At 34.8% G+C, this 23,277-nt stretch overlaps 1 protein-coding gene across 2 annotated transcripts in view; it reads right to left on the reverse strand.

Annotated features, from left to right (window-relative positions):
* Nucleotides 1-23,277, reverse strand: part of LOC118734302 (B-cell lymphoma/leukemia 11A) — a 301,463-nt gene that overhangs the window by 69,664 nt on the left and 208,522 nt on the right. Inside the window, exon 1 of one of the 2 annotated variants that reach the window (XM_036464019.1) lies at nucleotides 19,248-19,679. The exons of the other annotated variant lie outside the window; for it this stretch is intronic. Coding sequence (XP_036319912.1) covers nucleotides 19,248-19,323 — 76 coding nt within the window. The 5' untranslated portion in view covers nucleotides 19,324-19,679. Of the gene's footprint in view, nucleotides 1-19,247; nucleotides 19,680-23,277 lie in introns of those variants that run through there. 2 annotated transcript variants of the gene reach the window in all.

Genomic DNA, 23,277 nt, shown 5'->3' on the forward strand with positions numbered 1-23,277 from the left:
ATGATAGAAATCCGAAAAAAACACGTAAAGCCAAACAGAATTAATTTGTTTTTTTTTTTGTTTTTGCAAAACGTGCAAAGATACACACATGAAATTTCTTATGTGCACCCTCCACGCAGACCCCAATCACCCCTGAAAATTTCTTTGATATCGGGCAAGCCGTCTAGGAGGAGTATGCGAACAGGAAGTTTTGCCACTTAATTTTATATATATAGATTTGCGAAAAACAAAATAATTAAAAAACAGTTACCCGTATTTCGAAAAAATCGCTGTACCTAAACTTTATTGATTGAATGTATATACATACATATCGTCACCTGAAATGCATAAAACGATGTGGGGATTTATAATTCGATGAAATTTATCATATCAATCAAAAAGTGAATTTCTAATTTTTTATTAGTTACGACTTTTGCATTGTTTTTTGCATGAAAACTACTGGGTGGGCTTTCCAAAACGGAACCAATCGAAATTTCAGCGAAAGTATAAGGAATTTCGTCATGAAACTTGGTGAGGATGTTGGGGGAGGCCTCCTCAACATGACTTGTTCACTCTCACAATATAATTGCTAATAGTATTTTAGCAATTTGTTGTTAAATAATGTCTACTATCACCCCCTAATTTTCTTAAAATATGCCACTTATCACTTATATTTTGTGTTACATATTATATTTTCAATGCTCACATGCGTATTTTATGCTTTTATTACATATAATTCACCAATTAATTAAGTAAAACGCGTTTATAAATTTGTGTTCACGTTTTACCACTTTTCACAAACAAACAGAAATAACAATGGCCGACAGTAAGAGCAAATATGTGCTGCCATACGTTTTAAAAGTAAATACGCCACTATTAAAGGATTTTATTAAAACGCGGCCAACACAAAAAAGGATTTGTGCGTAAAATCGTCATATTTTTATGGCAACCGTATTCCAACGGTATTTCTTTTATTCTCTTCTTATTTTTTCGCGCGATTTTTTATTAAAAATTTTCGCCTGCGGCGCTTTATATTCTAAAAATCGATACTTCCATAAATAATGAAAATTTTTAATAAAACATCGCTTTTTATTATAAAATCGATACTTCGATAAATTATGCAACTTTTTAATCAAAAATCGACCAATAAATAATTAAATTTTTTTATTAAATATCGCGCGATCATTATCTGCATTTTTTTAATGCTTCCGTTTTGTGTTTTTGAGGCATTTTTTCATATGTATGGCAGCACTGACATTTCACTTCAATTGGTGTACAAAGCAAAAGGTGAGGTTAAAGTCGGTATTTTTTGCAACTTTAAATGCGAATTACTTTAAAACTATAAGCCTCCGGAGGGTGGGGTCTTCAGATTTAGAATCTGAAAAAGCTCCTCTATACTCCCTAATATTTTTTTTTTTTCAAAGCCTGGATCCGTTTTGGAAAATTTTCCCAAACTACTTGTTCACAATACATATTTACAATGTTTTACATGATACATTTTTTCGTTAATTTTTCATAAAAATATAATAGTTGATTCAATAACATAAACCATATAAATCAAAGTTTAAAACTTTTTTCACAATTCAGGAAAATTTAACATAAAATTTAATTTTAAGAAACTTAGTGGGATTGCAGTTTTGTAGCCCATTAAATTTAAGTATAACAAAGTGCAGGTCTGAAAATTCTGAAAAATCCGGTTGGTTTTTGGTATTTTCTTTTTTTTTGTCGAGGGTGTTGGCTCTTTCGTCCATATAAAAATAGATGGTGTTAAAAAAATTCCCAAAAATCAACGGGAGTTTCCAGAATTTTAAAACCTACACATTCTTCTTATTTTTTTCTTCACTGGAAGTGGTTTTCACGTGGCCGGTCCTAAACCCAGCACACAACCCATAGCTGGGACGGCGATGGTTTCGCAACCACACTGAAAATAAAATCTGCGTAAATATAACGAAAACTTGCGTACATCTTACGAAATTTTTCGTCATTGTGCGCCACGAAAGTTTTCGTTGATTGTACAAAACCGTTTTCGTACATACTACGGAAATATGAGGCACCAGATCTTAAGTACATTTTACGAATGTATTCGTACTATTTACTAAAGAATTTAGTACTATCTACTAAAGAATGTCGTACTATTTCTTAGGTTTTTACGAAATGTTTGTAAAATGCACAGAAATAATTAGTATATTTAACGAAATTATTTTTGTAAAATCTGCGCTTGTTTCGTAGAATGTGCGATTGCTTTCATTCTCCTCACTGTAAAAAACATATTACGAATTATAACACAACACTTTTATTTTGTTTTTATCGTTAATTTTAAGCGTGTTTGTTTAAAAAAATGTTTTGCAAAAACGCTGAACATAAATTATTAAAATTTTGAGTCATGTTTTTTTATAGCAATCATACATTCTACAAAAGAAGTTCAGATATTACAAGTATAACTGTCGTAAATAATTAGTTTTACCAAAATTTTCTGACTACACTGTAGTTTTAAATTAATAAAAAAGGTTATTTTACCTATAATAAAACTTAAGTCTTTTATTTATAGGCATACGAATAGGCTCTATACTACATATATTTTTCTTGCTTAGGCTTCATTCAATAAAGTATATTGATGCAAAGTGTTAAACTCTGAGACTCAACAAAACCGTATCAAGTCCCAAGAATGATCGTGATCAAGTCCCACATTGCATCGCAACATTGTCAACATTCGTTGCTTGAGCTCATCTGCTCTTGTGCCAGACTGCCGGGCCTCTTGCTCACTTTGGTGAATACCACTTTTGTATGCTTAAAAGCATAGTATATCCACAGCTTTAATATTTAATTTTGTATTGTATTTTTATCCAGCAAATCCCTTTTTATACGAAAGTATTAACTAAATTGTACGAATACTGGGCTCGAATCGTCACATACGATATCGTACTACTCGTCACGTAAAAACACATTCGGATTATGACATACGTGAACGTACTCTTTGTCCCATTCAGCTTATACTGCCTGACGTATCACGTAATTTTCTATCGTATCGTTTTCGATCCGTGAACTGATGTTACGATTCGAGCCCAGAATTGTAGATTTCGTAAATTTTAAAACCGTACGTAAATATTACGAATGCCTTCCTACAATATACAAAATTATTCGTACAGAGATTTGTTCAGTGTAAGATTTCGTAAATTGTACTGCAATAACGTTTTATTTACGTATGGTTCGTAAAATCTTGTTTCGTTGTGAAAAATGTGTTCGTTTTATGAACGAAAGTTTCGTACATTGTACAAAAACCAAGACTACGAAAGTTTTTCGTAGCACTTTTACGAAATTTTATTTTCAGTGCAAATACACGTTTATATAGCGAGCCGCTTGCAGCCGCACCTATTGGTGAACAGACGCTGCAGACTTCAGTGAGTCCTTAAACCGAATAAGTCGGAGTGGCGCCACCGAATCTCCCTCTCTTTCTGCCGTGACCCAAGGCTCCACTCGGGTTGGTTACCGCATCTCGCACATGGGTTGCTCACGTTGCCCAGAGTACGCGAACGAGGACGCAAGAGTCGGTGTTGAGTATAACCGTGCAAATGTAACTGCATACCCAGCACAACGACTATACCCCATTGCACTCTCAAAAGCCTACGCATTATTATACTAAAATTTAATGGGTTACAAAAGTGCATACTCAAAAAGTTTCTAAAAATTCTGAATAAAAATTTTGATACATTTTTTTGTAATTTGTTAAATTTTCGTGAATTGTGCACAACGTTTTATGGTCCGAGTTTGCTTGAAATTTGTTGTTGATAAATTATTGACTGAATTAACATATAGGATTTTTCCGGTAGGTGGACCAAGATCCGATTTATTCGAAGAAATGGTATTTATGGTCCGGTTTGCTTGAAATTTAGTACGTAGATACCTAATATAATAATACATACTTTAGTAATCCTTACTACTTAAGGCATTTTCTTTTCCACAGGGTCTTCTTCTTGTCCTCCTCTTACTGTTTGTACGAAGAGGTCAGTGAGAAGGTAACAATTGTCGGTAGAATAGAAAACGCCATTAGACAAGGATTAGAGGCATGACCCAATTAAGAGTAGAGTAGAGCTGCCAAAGATCGATTTTCACAACATCGATGTTTTTGAAATAATTGTTTATAAAGATCGATAAAAATCTAATTTTAGGTAAAAGCTATCGAATAGGCATGTTCTGCAAATCATACGATTTGCAATCGGTGCGATTTACAAAACCTATTTTGGAGATTTCTTAACAAAAACACAAAAATTTGGCACTAAGTCAATTGATATGACGGAAATCATGCGTTTCTAATGTCCATTAATTACACACCTCATTGTCTGCTCGTAAATATCATTGATTATTATTTATTCAGTTATTCTTATTTAATTTTTTTGTTGCATTTCCAAAAGTATTGGAAACAAAATTATAATATTAAATCAATGACTTTTTACATTAAAACTTTATATTTAATTTTTGCCATAAAAAATTATTGCTGATATAACAAGAATATTTAGTATATTTCAGTCTTCTTCTTATTTTGCGCTGTAACCGCCTAAGCGATTTTGGCCGAGTTCAACAAAGCGCGCCAGTCGTTTCAGTGTATTTCATTAAAACTAAAAAAAACTAAACATGAATTTAATTCAACGTATACTTATGTATAAGTATATATATGTATATATACATATACATTAGGGTGCCCATCGAAAATGCTTTTTTGGAAATTTCAAGACCCTACCCCATAATTTTACTAGTTTTTATGAGAAATATTATTGCCTATTTTTATAGACTTTTTAAAGGTCATTTATAGGTCGCGACCTGTCGATTAAGATCAGAAAATAGGATTTCGTGGATTAACCAATTTTTGAATGACTATTTTTGATTCATTCAAATTTTTGAAATCGGACAAAAACCACGGGCTTCACCAACGTAACGGTAATTTCAAAAAACTCAAAGCTAGCTATATTTTTTTGGAGGAGTAGGTTTTGTCCGATTTCAAAAATAACCAAGACGGTACCTAAGGAGGCTAAGCACAATGTGTATACCAAATTTGGTCGCGGTCGGTCAAGTAGTTTTAGAGATACACATACATATATCATATAAGTGGGCGGTGCCACCCTCATTTTCCTAAAATTTCTTGAAAAACCACTTTTTTGCTGAAGAGCGATTTTATGTATCAATTCTGAATACATATTGATGAACTTCCTAGCCACACTGCTTAAATATCTGAAATTTCGGTACATACACACATATAAATTCAAGGCCGTATTTAAGAAAAGACGCCTAAACTCGAAAATTTTTATGCGATTGCAATAAATAAGCTATCAGTTTAGTTGAAAATAGATTTAATTTTAGATAGTGTTCCATATTTTGAAGTTGTAGAAATTATCAATGGTCAAAATTTAAAAAATTAAGAGAAATATGGGTATTTTTTTAATTTACCCGATAAAAAATTCCAACAAGCCTAGTCCGACCATAGATTATTATATACCATTTTAAAGGCCTACATATATATCCTCTCCTCAGATCATATTCGATCTTTGAAATCGAATCAAAGATAGTTATTCAACAACTGGTAAATCTACAAAATCCTATTTTCTGATCTAAATCGACAGGTCGCGACCTCTAAATAACCTTTAAAAAATCTATAAAAATAGGCAATAATATTTCTTATAAAAACGAATAAAATTACTGGGTAGGGACTTGAAATTTCCAAACAAAAAAGCATTTTCGATGGGCACCCTAATATACATGTATACATATGGACGTTGGACCAAGCTAAAAAATCTTGCAGTGCATCCGGTTTGGTTTAGTAATGATTCTCTATGAATCTCCCCTCTTTACGATAATTCTAATAGGTGCCGCATCGATCGTTTATTTTCTCATAGAAATAATACGTAAGAAAATTATTTCTTCACTTTTGAGGTCAGTATACTTTTCTAGGATCAATCAAAACGCCCGTAACTTCAAGAATACATTAATAATACGTCATTTTACTGTAATAAAGACTCAGATTCTTTAAATTCCTAAATCTATTTTTTTGTTTTTGTAATTGCTAGATTTGACCCAAGAAGAGGACTCCAACAGGGCAAGCTAAATAAAACCGATTAAGTAAAGAATTTTTCCATTTCTTCCTTGAAGACCCCACCAACACCAATATTATATATTTTTTATCAGTTCCAATAATAAATTGATTAATTATAATACACCAATAAAATTTTAGTTTTACCTTAGCGCACAATCTACTCACACTTATACAAGTAGCTAAGCAACTTTCTTCGCTTTCAATCGATTCCAACCAACCGCATCGAAGTTGTGTCAAAAATTCAAAAAAAAATCTATGCATCGATGTCAGAATCGATTTTTTTGCACCTCTACTTAACAGACGTAAGTTTTTTTTTTGAGTTTTGGGTTGTGCTGTTATTTCAGAGGACCATCGATATATTCACAAAAGTGATGTTCGAATAGTTTTTGTTTAGTTCCTTTTCTCTTGAGGCGAATGATAAAACATATGGACATACATATGTACATATGTATGTACATACATATGTATGTATGCATGTATGTTGAGCCATGTATGAAGCTGTTTTTTATATTCTAGATACTTCATTTAACGTAAGTACACAGGTATATCTACATATTTACAAACACATACATACATACATACATATGTATGTATCGCCATACATGAATTCACCTGGCTACATTCAGATTATTGTTCTGCCCGAAATATAAAAATGCTGTGCAAATATTTGTCGAAACGAACAGCTTTGTTCGTGTATTTAACGATAATATGCCTTTTTGTGTTTTTACAACCTCAAATATTTCCAACATTTCATGGAAAATGTTAAATAAATTAAGTTTGAATAACGATAAATGTTGAGGGCGTAAGGGACCCAGTTCTGCTCGCACCACTTACTTATCATCGAGGGCCGCGAGTCGTGTCAACCGACTATGCTACAATATGACTATTCGACTGTGCAATCATCACCGCTCGGACATTCATACAAATATACACATATTTACATATGTACATGCCTTATAGCGTTTTCTTTTCTCGAAAAAAAGGCTGCACTTATTCTGCCTTGCGTTAGCGCTGTCACATTTTCATGTTCTTTTCTCAGCCCTTTCACAAGGCGTCGTGTTCTTTTCTCAGCAGGTTGCGCTCTGATCCGGCGAAAGTGCTGCCTTTTCTGCCCTCAAATAAACGTGAGGGTGAGAGTTGCATGGTTGATTTTTAATTGAATCTTGTAAAAATGCAATTATTTTCCCTATCAGAAATAAGTGTTTTGCTTTAAAATTGTGAAAGACTTACAGGCCAAGTGAATAATTCAGCTTTATTAAGTTCTATAAATAAATTGTGATGGAGTAGTATACTTTCTGTTTCATTCTCATATAAAGAACGCAACATTTTCTCGGGTTTCAGGGCAACGCAAAGCAAGAGTTCCCATATAAAAGGGCAGAACTTTTTTTGAGAAAAGAAAACGCTATTAATGTATGTACATACATATGTACTATGTGTGTGCTTTAAAATTTACTATTTTGTGGTTTAAGGTTGAGCTATAAATGCGTGTATGCTTGCATTTGTCGAGCGGCTTGGTAAAACGGTCAAAAAACTTTAGCTTGCGTTAGTAATTAAAAAAAAAACTACAAATAATAACTACACCCACACCTGAGTCCAAATACCCAGCCAGCAAAGAAACGTAAATTTTGCCGACAGTGCAGTTTAGTTCTATTTTCCGTATCTGAAAACGCATAGAAAAAACTCCTATAGTTATCATCAATTTTAGTATCAGGAAAACGTTCGAAAAAGATGATGCCATTTGAAAGCAGTAATTGTATTTTATTTGCTCAAGATAAACATTTGAAAGCATGCATGCGTAGTCGGCAGTGGCTGAGCGTGCAGAGGAGTGTGCCGCTATTTGCTAGCTTCTAGAAGGTGCCGGGTTCGAATTCCGTCAGGCGTTTCCTAATTTTATTTTATTTTTATTTTTGAACCATGAAGAAGTATCTGTGAAGTGCAGAAGGAAATCATATTGAACGAAAAATTCAATCAGACAAATTTCAGAAAAAACAGCCGAAAACGTATCCGTTTCACAAACAATTTTCGGTAGTTGTCTGTACATACGTTTAGTGGGAAAACGAATCATCAAAGTATCCGAAAATGGAATCAGTAGACGGACAAAAATCCGCACTTCATCCTTCTTGTTTGTCCTTTTTCGGATCGGTTTTCGGATTTTTCGCTGGCTGGGTATAGATTGGTACATCTATATATGTATGTATATACATATGTGCATATGTAAAAATGTACTATACTAACATATAATGTTATGTAGAAATGAACAAAAATGCATGTGTAAATGGGAAATAAAAAATGAAAAAAAAACAGAACAAAAAAAACAGTGGAGAGGGACAGTTAAGGCCCTCTTCGCCGTCGTCTGCTTGGTTGTACGCGTATAGGCCACAGTGGCAGCGAAGCCCGGTTCTTATCAGCGTCAGTTTCAACAAAGGCAGTAACAACGATGATAGCAACCGGGGCACAAAGAGTAGAGGCGGTAGTGGCAGCGACAGCGGGCCGCTGACGTAGCCAGGTGGAGCAGCAAAACACCTTTGCTTGTTTATTGCCGAGGAGCTAGTGAAAGCAGTCTGATAACACCCGCATGAGGTGTTTACGTGGCAAGCATACATGTGTGCATACATATTTACATATGTCCACGCGCGTATACATACCATCTTTAGCACACACAAGGGGTGGATTTTGGGGTTCAAACCCCCCCTAAAGCTAATAACCTCAAATTCAAACTGTATCCTACAGCTTAGAATCCATCTCTCAAGAAAATTCCCAAGAAATATTTTTTATTATTTCCGTTGCTTGAAAAATCACTGCTGTTGCTGTAAATTTTCTTGAAGAAATAAACATACGACCATTTTTTTCTTGAGGGCTGCAAACTGGTTTAGGAAATTTTGATAAAGGAAATTTTTTTTCCATTTTTTGTGAGCCATTTTATATGAATATGTCGTTTTTCTCGAGAGCTATTAAGAGTTTAACTGCGAATGAAAAAATTGTCCTAAAAATATCCAATTCATAGTCATTGTTTTTTTACAATTTACGGCCTAAAAGAGTTTACCACTGATATGTACTTAACAAGGATTCGAAGATTTAATTTGTAATTTCGGTATTCGAAACATTAAAAAATGAGGCTATCGTGAGAAATCACCATCTCCATCGAAAACCAGCATTTACTATCGCTAATTTTGACCGCCAAAAATCTCCAAAAGAATAGCAGGTACACCTAACAACACGCAACATCTAGTTACATGCCCCTCATACTGCCAGATTTGGCTGATTACACAGTACAGTTATTTCTTTTCCATTCAGTATACTTTCAGGCTAATTACTTTTCATTTAGAGAACTTTGGCGACGAAAATTTAGTGTAGCGATAGTCAGAATTCCACTACAAAAGCCAGAAATCGAAGAAAATTAATATTAAAACTCTTTTTAACCGGTTTCCAAAAAAGGAGGAGGTTATCAGTTCGTCGGAATATATATATATTTTTTTATGTATGTTACCGCATAACTTCGGACCACGTCCGATTCGATAATTCTTTTTGCATCGGAAAGGTAGTGTCTCAGAGGTGGTCCCATACTAATCTGGTTGAGATCCGATCAGTGGATCATGAGATATATATATATATATTTTTTTTTATATGGGAGTTGAAGTCGGTTTTTTTTTGCTAAAAATTACTTGTATTATATAAACAAGTAATTTTTAGCAAAAAAAACCGACTTAAAAAAAATATATATATATCTATATATTTCATGATTCAATGATCGGATCTAAACCAAATTAGTATGGGACCACCTCTGAGACACTACCTTTCCGTTGCAAATTATCGAAATCGGTTGACGCGGTCCAAAGTTATGCGGTAACATACATAAAAAAAAAAAAAAATATTCCGACGAACTGATAACCTTCTCCTTTTTTGGAAGTCGGTTAATAAAGTGCAATTTATGAAATTTTAATAATATTATTTATTTATTTATTACATACTGTAAATAAAACTTGCATAAATTTATTTTAAAGTGCATATTATCTGAAGCGAATTTTCACAAGTATAAACCCCTCCCAAAATATATTCCTGGGCGCGGCCCTGGTGTGCATACACACTTACTGCGTACATATGTATGTATTTATGCACATTCATTGTGCGCAGACATGGGTGTATCTATACTGGCAAGTACATCTTCATACACCCGGATATGTATCATTGTATAAATGCCTAGCTCTTTACTATATGCAATAACAAGTTTACACTAAGTACCCAATAAACCAATTGACTTGAAAACAATATTAAAATTAAGCTTACCGATTCCAGTCTTGAATTCTTTAGAATTTATTGAAGACGACTATCGCAGCAATTGCAGATAAATGGAAACGGAAACCTAGTGATCATTAATTACTCCAGCAAGATTTTAATAGGCTTACGAATACAATTGTAGAATAATATTACATACATGTGCAATACATTTACAAGCTTTTTCATACAATGTTAAAACATTTGTAATATAATATATAATAATTAAATAACATGCATACGGGTCATTCCATACAATATTTACACCTCAATATTTTTTTTTTGGGTGAAATATATTTTTTTACATTCTTTATCGAAAAAAAGAAGACACCTATTATTTTATTTCGTCACGATATTCGAAAATCTCGAAAAAAATCCCGAAATTTTGAACTCACGGAGAAGTATCTTTTTTCAATTGTTTGCAGTTAATAAACTGTTTGTCGGAGAAAATCAGTTAAGGTATCAAAATGTGCGTAATTACCTCGGCTTTCCATGAGAGTGTGAGATAGATTAAAATAAAAAAATTGTTTGCATTAAAAAATCGCATTTTTTATTTTTTATTTTTTTTTTATTAACTTCATGTTTTTATTTTTTTCAACCTGAATAGTTGTCAAACTTTATGGAGGACGTTGTAAAAATTTGAGAGTGGAAACACCAAAACTGTAAAGTTACGAGTTTTTTCATACGTAGCTTTTTTAAAAACGAAGTAAATTATTACAAATTGTTAGCAATTTTCATAAGTTTGAACAACTCCTTTCACTAAATGGCTTTTAGTAACTTTAACGAGACCTTAACTTATTTTATTTTATTCATTTTAGTGCAGTTTTGACAAAATTTTCTTGCTAAAAAATCTTTTGTTCACTACTTCATTTTATTCCTTTGATTGTACAAGGTTAAATAAAAGCTTGTTTTTTAAAAATAGTTTTTTTACATTATTTTATTTTATAATTTTTAGTCCATTTATAAAAGCGTTGTATATTAAAAAGTGTTATTTTATTTTATGTACAAAATTTTGCAATAGATATTAAAAGAATTCAACTTGCAATGAAAGAGAACAGAAGACTTGGCAAGCCAAATGTTGTTTGCTTTCGTTTTGTATAAACATACATATGTATGTACATATTGCAGCAGTTAATTTTATTTAAAGAAATGGCGTGTCGTCCATTTCCGCTGTAGAATGCATATATTTAGGCGCAATATTTAACTTCTTCTGGCGGGGCGACATCTGGAGTCTTCTAATTGTATCTCCTTGATATGATGCCTACAACGAGGTTCATATCTAGACTAGGTTGTTATCTAGAATTTGCCACAAATAGCTTTGCTACACTACCGCCGCGGCGCGCCGGCAGCTTTAACAATTTTATAGTGGTTTTACGTTCTTTGGCAAATTACGCCCTGGTAGCCATAAATCTTACTATTTTTTTACCGCCTTTGAATCAAGACCCCTGGACCATATGGGGAATTCATTTATATTTTAAATTGCATTGTCATCGTGATTGGAACTATGCTGAAAATTTCAAGTCTCCAACTTGTCGCGAAGTCAGCTTAAAATCGATTGGAAATTTCCGCGATTTGCGCGGGATGACCAAGTTAAATAAAAGCTTATAAAAATGTATTTCACCCCAAAAAATATATTGAGGTGTAAATATTGTATGGAATGACCCATACGTAATTACTATAAAAAATAATTCATATAAATATTTACTAGTTATATAATAATATACATATGTATGTATGTATGTATGTATAGCCAGAGTTGCGCATTATTCGAATAAATTGTTATTTAGATAATTATTCGAATAAAATTTTATCCGTAATATAATTATTCGCAGATAACTCATTTACGAATAAATTGCTTTCGAATAATTTATTCGTTGTTTTATTCGTTATTTTAAGTAATGAATAAAAACTCATTTTAACACATTGAGCCACCTTTTACTTTTATTTCTATTGTCAAGGATTGTGAGTTAGCTGAATTCTGTTTACTATTTTATCAAAAATACTAGCTCATTCCCTCTGGTTTCGCGGCCCCTGATAAGATTTTTTGCGTTGGCCCATGCAAGAATAGCGTTGAATCCCAAATATGGGTATAGTAAAAATTCTTAACTTAGGTTGAACAACTAAAGAGCAGAACCCTTCTCACACATATCTCTGCCAAAAAAAATAGCGCTCTGATGCTATATGCAAGAAAAAATCCCTTTCAATGTCATGAGCTTTACCGATGGTCTTATTTCCACTTGTGAGATCTTTTCTAAGCGTGCGTAATCTTCTTCTATGATCTTGCAACTACAACATTGGTCCGATGCGTCAGCCTCTAGGCTTATGTCATGTAGGCCAACAAAAGTCCTTATAAGGAAGCTGAAGAGCACAGATGTGCGTTTTCTATTATAGGAGAGCCAAAAACCCTCGATGTAAAATTTGGCCATTGATATACCAACAGTGGTCTTTCTTGGAAGGATGTGGTCGTTACCTTCCTTGCTGATTCGCCACTTTTAAAATATCCAAGAGCTGGTTTCCTTGAGTCTTACTGCTGCAGCAATGGCCGCCCGAGCAATTTCATCAAGCGGAGGTAGATGCAAAGTCGCATTTAGGGTGTATGACGACGTAAGACATCGTAAATTCATATAATATAAACATAAAAAACAAAGTAGTCCAAACATATGGGGTTTCTAATGATTTCGACTGCAGCACCATTATGAATTGCAACCTGATTGTACAATAAATAGGGATTTTCGAAATAACTCAACTGCAGCACCACCTAGCGGGTCCATTTTTCGCATAAGTATTTTTCATCATGCAGGAAGAACACATTTTGAATTTGAACGAAATCTGTTCATAAATACGGCTTTTATAAATAACTCGGCTCCATCGCCACCAAGGAGTTTTCTAGTAGCCTTTAATAGGACTTTATGCGCAGGGAATAACCTCCGAAAATTTGACTTAAATCTATCCAGAGGTTTGAGTTAAATCGCAACAACGAAAACGGTTATCATTTTATACATAAATATATGTACATATCTATATACATAAATTACTTCTTTTATTATTATTTTATTCGTTATTCGAATAATTAATGAAGATAATAATTATTCGAATAACGAATAAAATAATTTATCCGTCATTCGAATAATTTTTTTTTGAATAAACAAAATTATTTATTATTTACGAATAACAAGAAAAACAATTTATTCATTTGTTATTCGTCATTCGAATAAATTTTGCCCAACTCTGTGTATAGCAAAAAAATATTTAATATAACATGATTTTATTTAAATAATTTTTAATGTGCACATATCAAATTTCATAACGGGATAAAAGATGTGTTCTTTGACAACGGTTTAACAACTATTGTGTTTAATAAGTGTTTCTCAGTCATAAGCTTCATTTCTTTGTAAACGACCCGCAAACGAACGCTGAACTCGGGTAAAATTTCCTTTTGACTACTAGAGCAACTCTGTTGCTATCTGAGAAGAAATATGTGATTAGTTTAATGGATTTTATATACAAAAATCAATGATAATGAGTAAATTTGAGAGGTATTTGCATAGTATATATACTTATTTAACATATTAATAACTTGTATAAAGAAACAAAGATTCCAATAAGTATTTTCCCGTCAACAATTCACAATAGAACAGTTTTTCCACTTAACAAGACTACGCTTCAGGTCGCAAGTTTGTGTTGTTGGTTTGCATGTATTTCGTTACTTTCGGTTGCAAAAGAATGCATCTATAGTTAATATCAGATTTTTAAGGTAAGTGTTTCTAAGCATACTTTAAATGAGTAGTAATCATAACAAGCAATTCTCAAGCACTGCTTGTGAATTGCTATTTTAATAAGCTTAATATATACTACATATGCGATTGAAAAAGTTTAAAATTAGCTGTTGATATAAGCTTGTTTTCAAGCACCTCCGCAGTTGGCTCATCAGATGGTTTATTGGGAAATTAGATATGTATCGTCCGTTTTGTAATACAATATTACTTTAAAAAATACACACACCCTGCAGGGAAACCGCGGACTGGTACATACAATTTCTAGTTCCGTACAAGATCTTTATCGCCAAAAACGAACCAGTCCGATAGTAAGTAGATCCCCACCAGTTCAAAATCAGCGAAATGTGGGACTCTTAAAACAACTATTTTTTTTTCTCTTTTTTCATTAGAAATCTATATCTAAATTGGCGACTTTAGAACTGGTTCGGAATTATAGAAAAAGGGACGCAGAACGAACTAGATCTTATCTGTCGAAATTAGAACTAATTCGAAACTATCGAAAATGGGATGCAGCGGGGGGCTTGTTTACTTTACATAGATACGTGTTTGGCGGCTTTTTCGTTCAAATGGACTTTCATTCTGCACTTCGTAGATGCTATTTCATAGTTTGGTAATACAAAACAAAACTTTGTGTTAACATATTATCATCTTGGGGCCGTCTGCAATCTAAGAACAGCGAGCAACTCTGCAAACTCAACTCCAGCTAAAGGTATGTAAATGTACATTTCTTACAATCATTCAAACAAATTTAATTTCGAAGTGAAAACACATTTCTTCCAAAATAACTTAAAATCGCACACACGGAAGAACCAAAAAGATTGAAAAATCATGATACTTTTTTCTTTCGTCTGTCGATTTTAAAATTGGTTCGGAACTATAAAATTTAGGACTAGTTCGGAACTATCGAAAAAGGGATGCAGTGGGGGGCAATTGACACTTCCTAGGACATCGCCGTGTTAAATTCGCCAGTTGCTTGCATGCAAAAGAGATTTAACGCGAACCAGTACTGGGTCTAAATGTACTAGAAGCGCAACAGTTCAGAACTAGAGACTTTCCCCACAGGGCACGTCCAGATAAATATCTACATACATACTTGCTTGCATTTGTATATGCATACATACATACATTTGTATGTATGTACAAATGTACAGAAGAAACGAACTGAAAACGAAACAAAACTATTTTATTTTGCGCAAGGTAAAGTTAAATAGGAATGAGAAAAACTATACGCAAATATATGCATACGCTTATCACTAACTATTTAGAGCAATGGCCCAGTAAATGTTGGAGGGGTGAGATGCGTGAGTGTGGATATATCTACACATGTGCATACTTCAAGCACGGCAATAAAAGAAATAACTAATGAGTTGGTGCGAGTGGAATAATATTAACTTAACCCAGCGAAAGCTATAACTCGTAAACAAGAGCTCCTAGAAAATAAATGAGGGTAAATGTAAAGCGACGTCAAATTAGTAAACATCATCTGTCATAGACATTCATGAGTCCAAAAGTTCAATTTTGTTGGCCAGTGTAATATACCCAATTGTTCATTTAACCATTTTTTAATATTAAAAAAAATCCTAAAAATTTATCATATTTCGAAAAAATTTTAGGGCCTTTCTAACTACAAAGCAAAATGATAACAAACCTAAAACAAAATATTACACAAAATTTTCCTGGGCTTTACATCATATTTTAGTAAAAATAAGCCTATAATTCCCAAGCTGACAAAGAAATGAAAATGTGTATTTTTTTTTGTTTACAAAAAAACTTGTCAAAAATATAAGTCAAAGTTATAGGAAGCCTGCATGGTTAAATAATAATAAGGTGTTGTCACTTAGGGGGTGGTTGTTGTAATTTTGGCAATTTCGGTATACCAGCGTTAGAGTAATGCCTACTATATTTATTCCAATTTTATTTCTGGGCAAAATGGAACAAAAAATAGAGCAGACAATTTTGTGAAAAAAGTATGCGCAGGCAGTGTTGCCAGAATATTTTTGTACCCCATCCCCATATCGGCCCGCAGTTATCCCCAAAAAATCCCAATTTTTCTTTAAATCCCCATTTAAATCCCCTTTAGTAAGAAATAAAAAAATCATTTATTCACATTTGTGTTAGTTCATTTTAATCCAGTTTTCATTTTAACACAGTTTTCATTTTAACACAGTTTTCATTTTATTACGGTTTTGAATACTTTTCTCTACACATTTTCACAAATTTATATATGTATATAGACATACGTACATATGTACATATATGCATGAGCTCATTTGGTTCTACGTACAACTCCGGCCAGAGATTTAGCACCAAATTTCAAAGTTATATGTTTTTATAACATATGCTTATTTATTTATTTTTACTAATTTTCTTTTAAAATATAATTCAATCTACAACAGAAACAGAATAAATAAAAGTTTAAAATCAAAAAGTAATCAAACTTTTTTAGTGTAATAAAGTACTAGTCTCAAATAGCTAAAGAACACCATTTATTTTTTAGAATTTCTTTCGTGGAGGTTGTTGCGAAAATTATTTGTTCAGTGAAAGCAAATCAAAGCAGACATCTGCGCCGAATAATGCTTTGACGGCGTTTGGAAAACGTTACAAACATATCGCGCAAAAAGAATGTACTAATAAAATCTTTATTCGAGAAATTTTCATGGGCAGCCAGAAAAATATATGTTTTGACTTCAATATCAAAGTTTTAAACCAAACAAAAATCCCCATAAAATCCCCATATCCCCCAAACGAAAAAATCTATCCCCAAATGGTTTCATAAATCCCCAAAATGGGGCAAAATCCCCACATCTGGCAACTCTGTGCGCAGGTATCACTGTTTCTTTGTTTCGCTTTTGCTTTGACCTTTCGTTTCAAATTCATTGGAAAATTTTAGCGATAATTTCCAATAATTGTGATTTTGTAAGTAAATTTTTGGTAAAATATACATATACTATGCATATCCAACATATTATTGGAGCAGTACCTCGGATGGCTACGATAATGCACTTTGGTCTAACAATTTAAACGCATAATTATTTTATAATATAACCGATAGAATTCAGAAACGTAATTTTAAAATGGTAACGAAAATAAAGGTCGTAATAAAATTCCATTTAAAGTTTAGATATTTAACAAGTAATTTTTAGCAAAAAAAACCGACTTAAAAAAAATATATATATATCTATATATTTCATGACTCAATGATCGGATCTAAACCAAATTAGTATGGAACCACCTCTGAGACACTACCTTTCGTAGTCCAAAGTTATGTGGTAACATACATAAAAAAAAATAAAAATATTCCAACGAACTGATAACCTCCTCCTTTTTTGGAAGTCGGTTAAAAACTAAGTACGCATATACATGTACTTCAGAACTTAAGGAAAAAATACAAATAAAATTCCATACGGGCTAATATGTCATTTTTATTAGAATTTAAGAATAATTAAATAAAGAGAACGGCATAATTTAATTTGTTTTAATATGAATAAATGAAAGACGGAAAATAGTCCGTATTTTTTAAGTTTTAACCATCATCATATGTGTGGGTTACGACCGTGTGACCTTTTAAGTTTTACAAATAATAATTTTAAGGTAGAAAAATTAAACTGAATAATAATTATTAAAACCAATATATTTGATCGAAAAAATAAAAACTAAGTAATAATAATTTCTTTTTAGCGAAAAAATGAAACTGTAATTACACTGGTTTACAGAAAAAATATTTTACTGATGCAAGTTTCATTTAACTGGTGTGGGGTCCACTGATATATTTATGTATTGGAAATAGTACCCAAAAAGCAGTAAAAAGAATCCTAATATTTTCCCCCTTTTTTTACTACCCCAAAATGTATGGCCGCAATTGGCATGCAGAAAAAGTGAGGTTATGTAAGTGGCATCACCTTATATTTATTTACTTACTGCTCCCTTTCATTTTTTCATACAGTTGATACTTCCTTTTGGCTTAAAAAATAGGCAGGGATTCCACTCTTATTTTGGTACAATATGATCGTAATGTTTTTCAAATTCGAAATTCAAGAATTTCCATTTTTGCGATTGTAGAAGAATAAGTGTATATTTGCAAATTACTGCGAAGAATGGAGTGTCATATCATTAAAGGTTCAGAGGATTAACGAAACAAACAAAAATTTTATGGTCTCATATTTCCTTCGCACAGCATTTTTATTTTTTCTAATTATTCCTTTTGTTTAGCGCTGTAACCGCTTAAGTTGTATTTTTTAATTTATACATGTGAATTATTTTGAATAAGATTTTTTCATTTGCACCTGAATTTCGGGTACATTTTAGGGCGTTTTCGAATTGGCTGCCGAGATAGGTCGATCTTCCACTCAGCAGTCGATATAAAATCTTTTACTGCGCGATTTCTGCAACAAGGCTGCAATATTGCGGTAATTATTACGTGCCTTGAACACACCCTTACACTTTTGTGAAATCGGAATCTTTTCTATGAAGAACATTTTCGATAACACCATTCACCTTTTTCATGAGATTCGAAGGGAATATTGGCAATATAATTAGTTCTTCGACATTCCCAATAGCATTTAAATGGCTACGCAATATTTGCAATCGTACACTACGAATGGCACATTATACTAAGCTAATCTCCTGAAATAAACTTGCATAAATTGCCTTAAGGTCTGATTATTGCAACTTAAAGTAACTTACGGCTCTCTCTTAAAAATTCTGTTAAATGGGTGTTGCTTATAATTGAACAGTCGAAACTCAACGTAAGTTAATGCCACGTCGAAATCTGTTTCATTTTGATTCTCTAAGTTCTACGTTCCGTTAAGTTAAGTTAAGTTGCCATAATCAGACTTTTACAAACACAGCCATACGCATATGCGCTCTCCTACTTACATACATATGTATGTACCACAAAAAACGGCATAGTTTTTCCGATAAGCTTTGTCATCGCAGAAATACACTCGAAGGTTTACCATTTTAGAAACTAGTCCGAACAGTAATCGAACCTATGTCGCACCGAGTGACTGTGCACACTTCTAACCACTCGACTACGGCGGCCGTACATACATACATATGCATGTACTATGTACCTACATACTTATGTCAAAACACTCTTAGAAGTTTAGTTAATTGCATGAATTTTCACTACAACTTACGACTCATAGAACGAAATCCGTGATCTTCACTAACAGACAGCATTTTTTCTTCTAGATTAATTAGTTCTTTCTTCATCGTAATTGTCCTTGCAATTTCGCAGATACTTTCACATTTCAATTCGAAGCTTTTCTCAAACTCAAAATCACAAACGGTCAGCTAAAACGGAGGAAACTGCGGAATCAATTATTATTTTTTGCGATACAATTTTCATTCCGTATCCAATAAAGGAAATTCAATTTGAAGTATATGTCACAATTTATAAAGCTCACTATGCGTTCCGCCACAAAAGTGACAATTTCAAAGTTATTTTGTTATTTGAAGTGTTATTGCGAACATGTTGATTCCGCAGAATCTCCACGTGAACTGATTGTAGGCTAGATTGTCCACTCTCGCGTATCCCCCAGATGCTCACCTACCGTAGAGTGACGTTGACGGTCACGTCTGGCATTGTTAGTGCGCTAACATCAGGGTGAGAGTTGAAAAAGTGAAAAAAACGATGTGTCCTGGCTGCTAAGGCAGCCAGGGTGAGTGAGTCTATCTCTTTCCAATGGCATGATCCTGCACAGGACCCCATATACATACATATGTATATACAGCCATAGGTATGTATGGGGATGGGCATAGAAATTAATTTGAGTATGAGTTTGGATGGTCACATGTACATACATACATATCTACATACGAATTAAGGGATGATGCGCGAAGAGTGGTCAGAACTATTTATTGCTGTTTGAAAGTGTTTTGTATCAGCGCGAAGGCAATTCTCAAGGAAAAAAGTGAATGTGAGTGAAAAATGATTCAGAGCAAGATCGCAGTATTCAGAATGCTTATTGATGTACGCTGAAAGATTTCTTGTGCTTACGCATACATACATACATGCGTAGGGATTCATTTATCTACATTTTTTTATCAATTCTTATGGGTAGTGATTACTTTTTTGTTTAATAAATCTTTCAGAGTTAGCGGCTATTTCTGCATTTTTAACTCATTTTTTAGGAGGCTATGACAGTCCCTCAGGATATGAGCGATATGTACCCATTCTGTAAATTTATTAAAGTCTCACTATTTCTGGTTTTCAAAAAAAAATCCGTTTACTCAAGCGCTACGATCATGTTCCTTCTGCGTTTCTCGTCTTATTTTCTGCACTGTCACTCGCAAATCATTTTAAAATTCTTTGCTATAAAACATATTAATAGATCTTGTCAGGCCAGATGATAAGGCGACTTTTGGCATTGAAATGTGTTTTCATAAAATTTGTCATTGGAGAATATTTGGCTTAAAGTACATACATATGTACATATCATCACCTGAAATGCAAAAAAACTAACAAACATCATCGTTGAAATACAAAAGGTCATAACTAATAAAAAATTCAAAACTCACTGTTGACAAAAATACGGCAACACCGCAGTTGCTTGATTGAAAATTGTTTGGGGACGTTTCCCGTTTTTGACATTTGGTTTGATTTTCACCGCCAAATGAGATTGACCTTTTCAACTTTCTTTAAATCGAAATTTGTAAAGTAAATCAGGATAGATCCTTCTAAATACTAAAGTAAGTACATACTGTATATATGTATTTGAAGCTAAACTCAAGGAATAAAATGAATCCGCAGATATTTCAAACGTTACACAACAATACATGCGTTTTGAGACTTTGGGCGTGGGATCTAACCTCTGAATTTAACATCTTTGAAATATTTTATGGTTATTCGCCACCATCTACAAAATGCCAAGTAATCAGCAACAAGCGGGCTACAGCTGCAAAATCTGCTCGAAGGCTGACAATTCGCAGGTGGTCTGCTGCGATGATTGCGATTGTTGGTTTCACTTTGGCTGCGTGAAAGTCACGGCTTCGATCGAGCACGTGGACTGGCACTGTGCAGACTGCTCAGGTTCTTCATCACGTACAATGATAGGAGCGGGAGAAAATAAAGGAGCTTCCAATGGCGCACCAGCCACGAGGCCAATTGAACAGCTAGAACGGAAAACCGCTTCTAATACTAAGCGTACTGCCGACGTAGGCACACCTCAAGTGACCAGGGACCTAGCAGATGGTGGAGCTGGTGCCTCCATACGTACCAGCGCAAGCAATAAGTCAGCAAGGGCTCGCCGGCAATATGCCGAAGCAGAAATTATTGAAGAAGAGCTGCAGATTCTACGACGAAAGGAGGAGTTGCTTAATAGGCGCAAGAAGTTTCTGCGTGAACTAGAAACTGAGGACGAATGTTCTAATATGGAGGAGGATTTGGACACGATCGCCGTACAAAAGTGGCTTAATGCTACGGGACCCATCGTGCCCACTACAGCGTCACCGAAAGTATCGCCCACGGATCACCAGACTCCAGCTGATCTACACAATGGCGCCGCTGCTGCCCCTTCGCAGCCAAAAGACACGCTGGACGGTAGCAACAATATTCAGAGTGAAATCCCTTTGATGCGTGAAAGGCTCTCCATGGTCGAGAAACTAGTGCACACTCAAACGGCTCCTGGAACCGGTACGCCGTGGCTACCAAAATTACTGACCGATAGCCCAGCGCAACCTTCGGTTAGTCAAACTGCAGACGAACACGCTTCAACGCAGCCACAGCCTAATCGCTGTCTTACGAAAAACCAACTTGCCGCGCGCACCAGCCTCGGTAAAGATTTGCCTAAATTCAATGGTAAGCCAGAAGAATGGCCCTTGTTTATGGCCACCTACCAACAAACAACGGAAATGTGTGGGTTTTCTGACGCCGAAAACTTATTACGCCTGCGTCAATCCCTTGAGGGAGCAGCACTGCATTCCGTAAGAAATTTATTGCTACATTCTTCGTGTGTACCCCAGATACTAGAAACTCTCAAAATGAAATTCGGTCGCCCGGAACTTATCATCGCCGTGCTACTGACTAGGATCCGGGAAATACCAGCAGTGAAGGAAAACCGACTCGAGGCCCTGGTTGATCTAGCGTTGGAGGTCCAAAATGTTTGCGCGACCATGAAGGCTTCAAACATGTTGTGTCACTTGAACAACCCAGAGTTAGAGCAAGAATTAGTTAATAAACTACCGGGACTGCTAGCAGCATTTTGGGGTATGCACAAAATAAAACTGTCTTCATGCAACCTCGAAAGCTTTGCGGACTGGCTGTTTCAATTAGCCCAAGGGGCGAACAGCGTGCTCGTACCTTGTACCACCGCGAAGTCTACTGCCAAACGCGGCTACTTGAATGCGCATGCGGGTAACGTCAGTGTAGGGAGAAATGGACCGTGCATTGTCTGCCACGGAACTTGTGGTTCTCTTGACGCATGTAACACATTCACAAGTGCAGATAGGTCCGAACGGTGGAGACTTATACGCCAGCATTCCAAATGTCGTCGCTGTCTAAAGGTGCACCTCCGCCTTCAGTGCGCTTCTACAGCCGTATGCGGAACGGACGGTTGCGCTTCAATTCACCATCCTTTGCTTCATAACAAGCAGGCCCTTTCGGTCAGCTCACCACTCGCTAACCATGTGCTCAATGCTCACGATGGTGCAACTGACTCAATTCTATTTCGGATTTTGCCTGTGACGCTCTACAATAACAACAAGAAGCTTCACACATATACCTTCTTTGATGATGGCTCTTCGCTCACGCTTATGGACGTTGAGCTGCAGGAGAAACTACAAGTGAACGGCGCCCCGCAACCTTTGTGCCACCAATGGACTGCCAATACTCACCGCTATGAGGACGACTCCCAAGTACTGGATTTAAAGATTTCTGGAGCCGATGCTTAAAAAGGTTATGTGATAAAAGACGTACACACGGTGCGGAAGCTTGAATTACCAACCCAGACGCTCGATCCACGCGGTTTGCAGACCAAATACACATACTTGAAGGGCTTACCATTGCCCTCCTATATAAACGTTGTGCCCAAGTTGCTAATTGGCCTCAACAATAGCCGTCTGGGCTTAAGTCTACGCTCTCGTGAGGGCAGCGATAACGAGCCGGTAGCCGAAAAGACGCGTATGGGGTGGACGCTGAAAGGGGTTACTGGCAAGCAGCAGCAACGG

Source organism: Rhagoletis pomonella, unplaced genomic scaffold (genome assembly GCF_013731165.1).
Source record: "Rhagoletis pomonella isolate Grant_MI unplaced genomic scaffold, Rhpom_1.0 Rhpom_scaffold_00002, whole genome shotgun sequence".
Taxonomy (NCBI): domain Eukaryota; kingdom Metazoa; phylum Arthropoda; class Insecta; order Diptera; family Tephritidae; genus Rhagoletis; species Rhagoletis pomonella.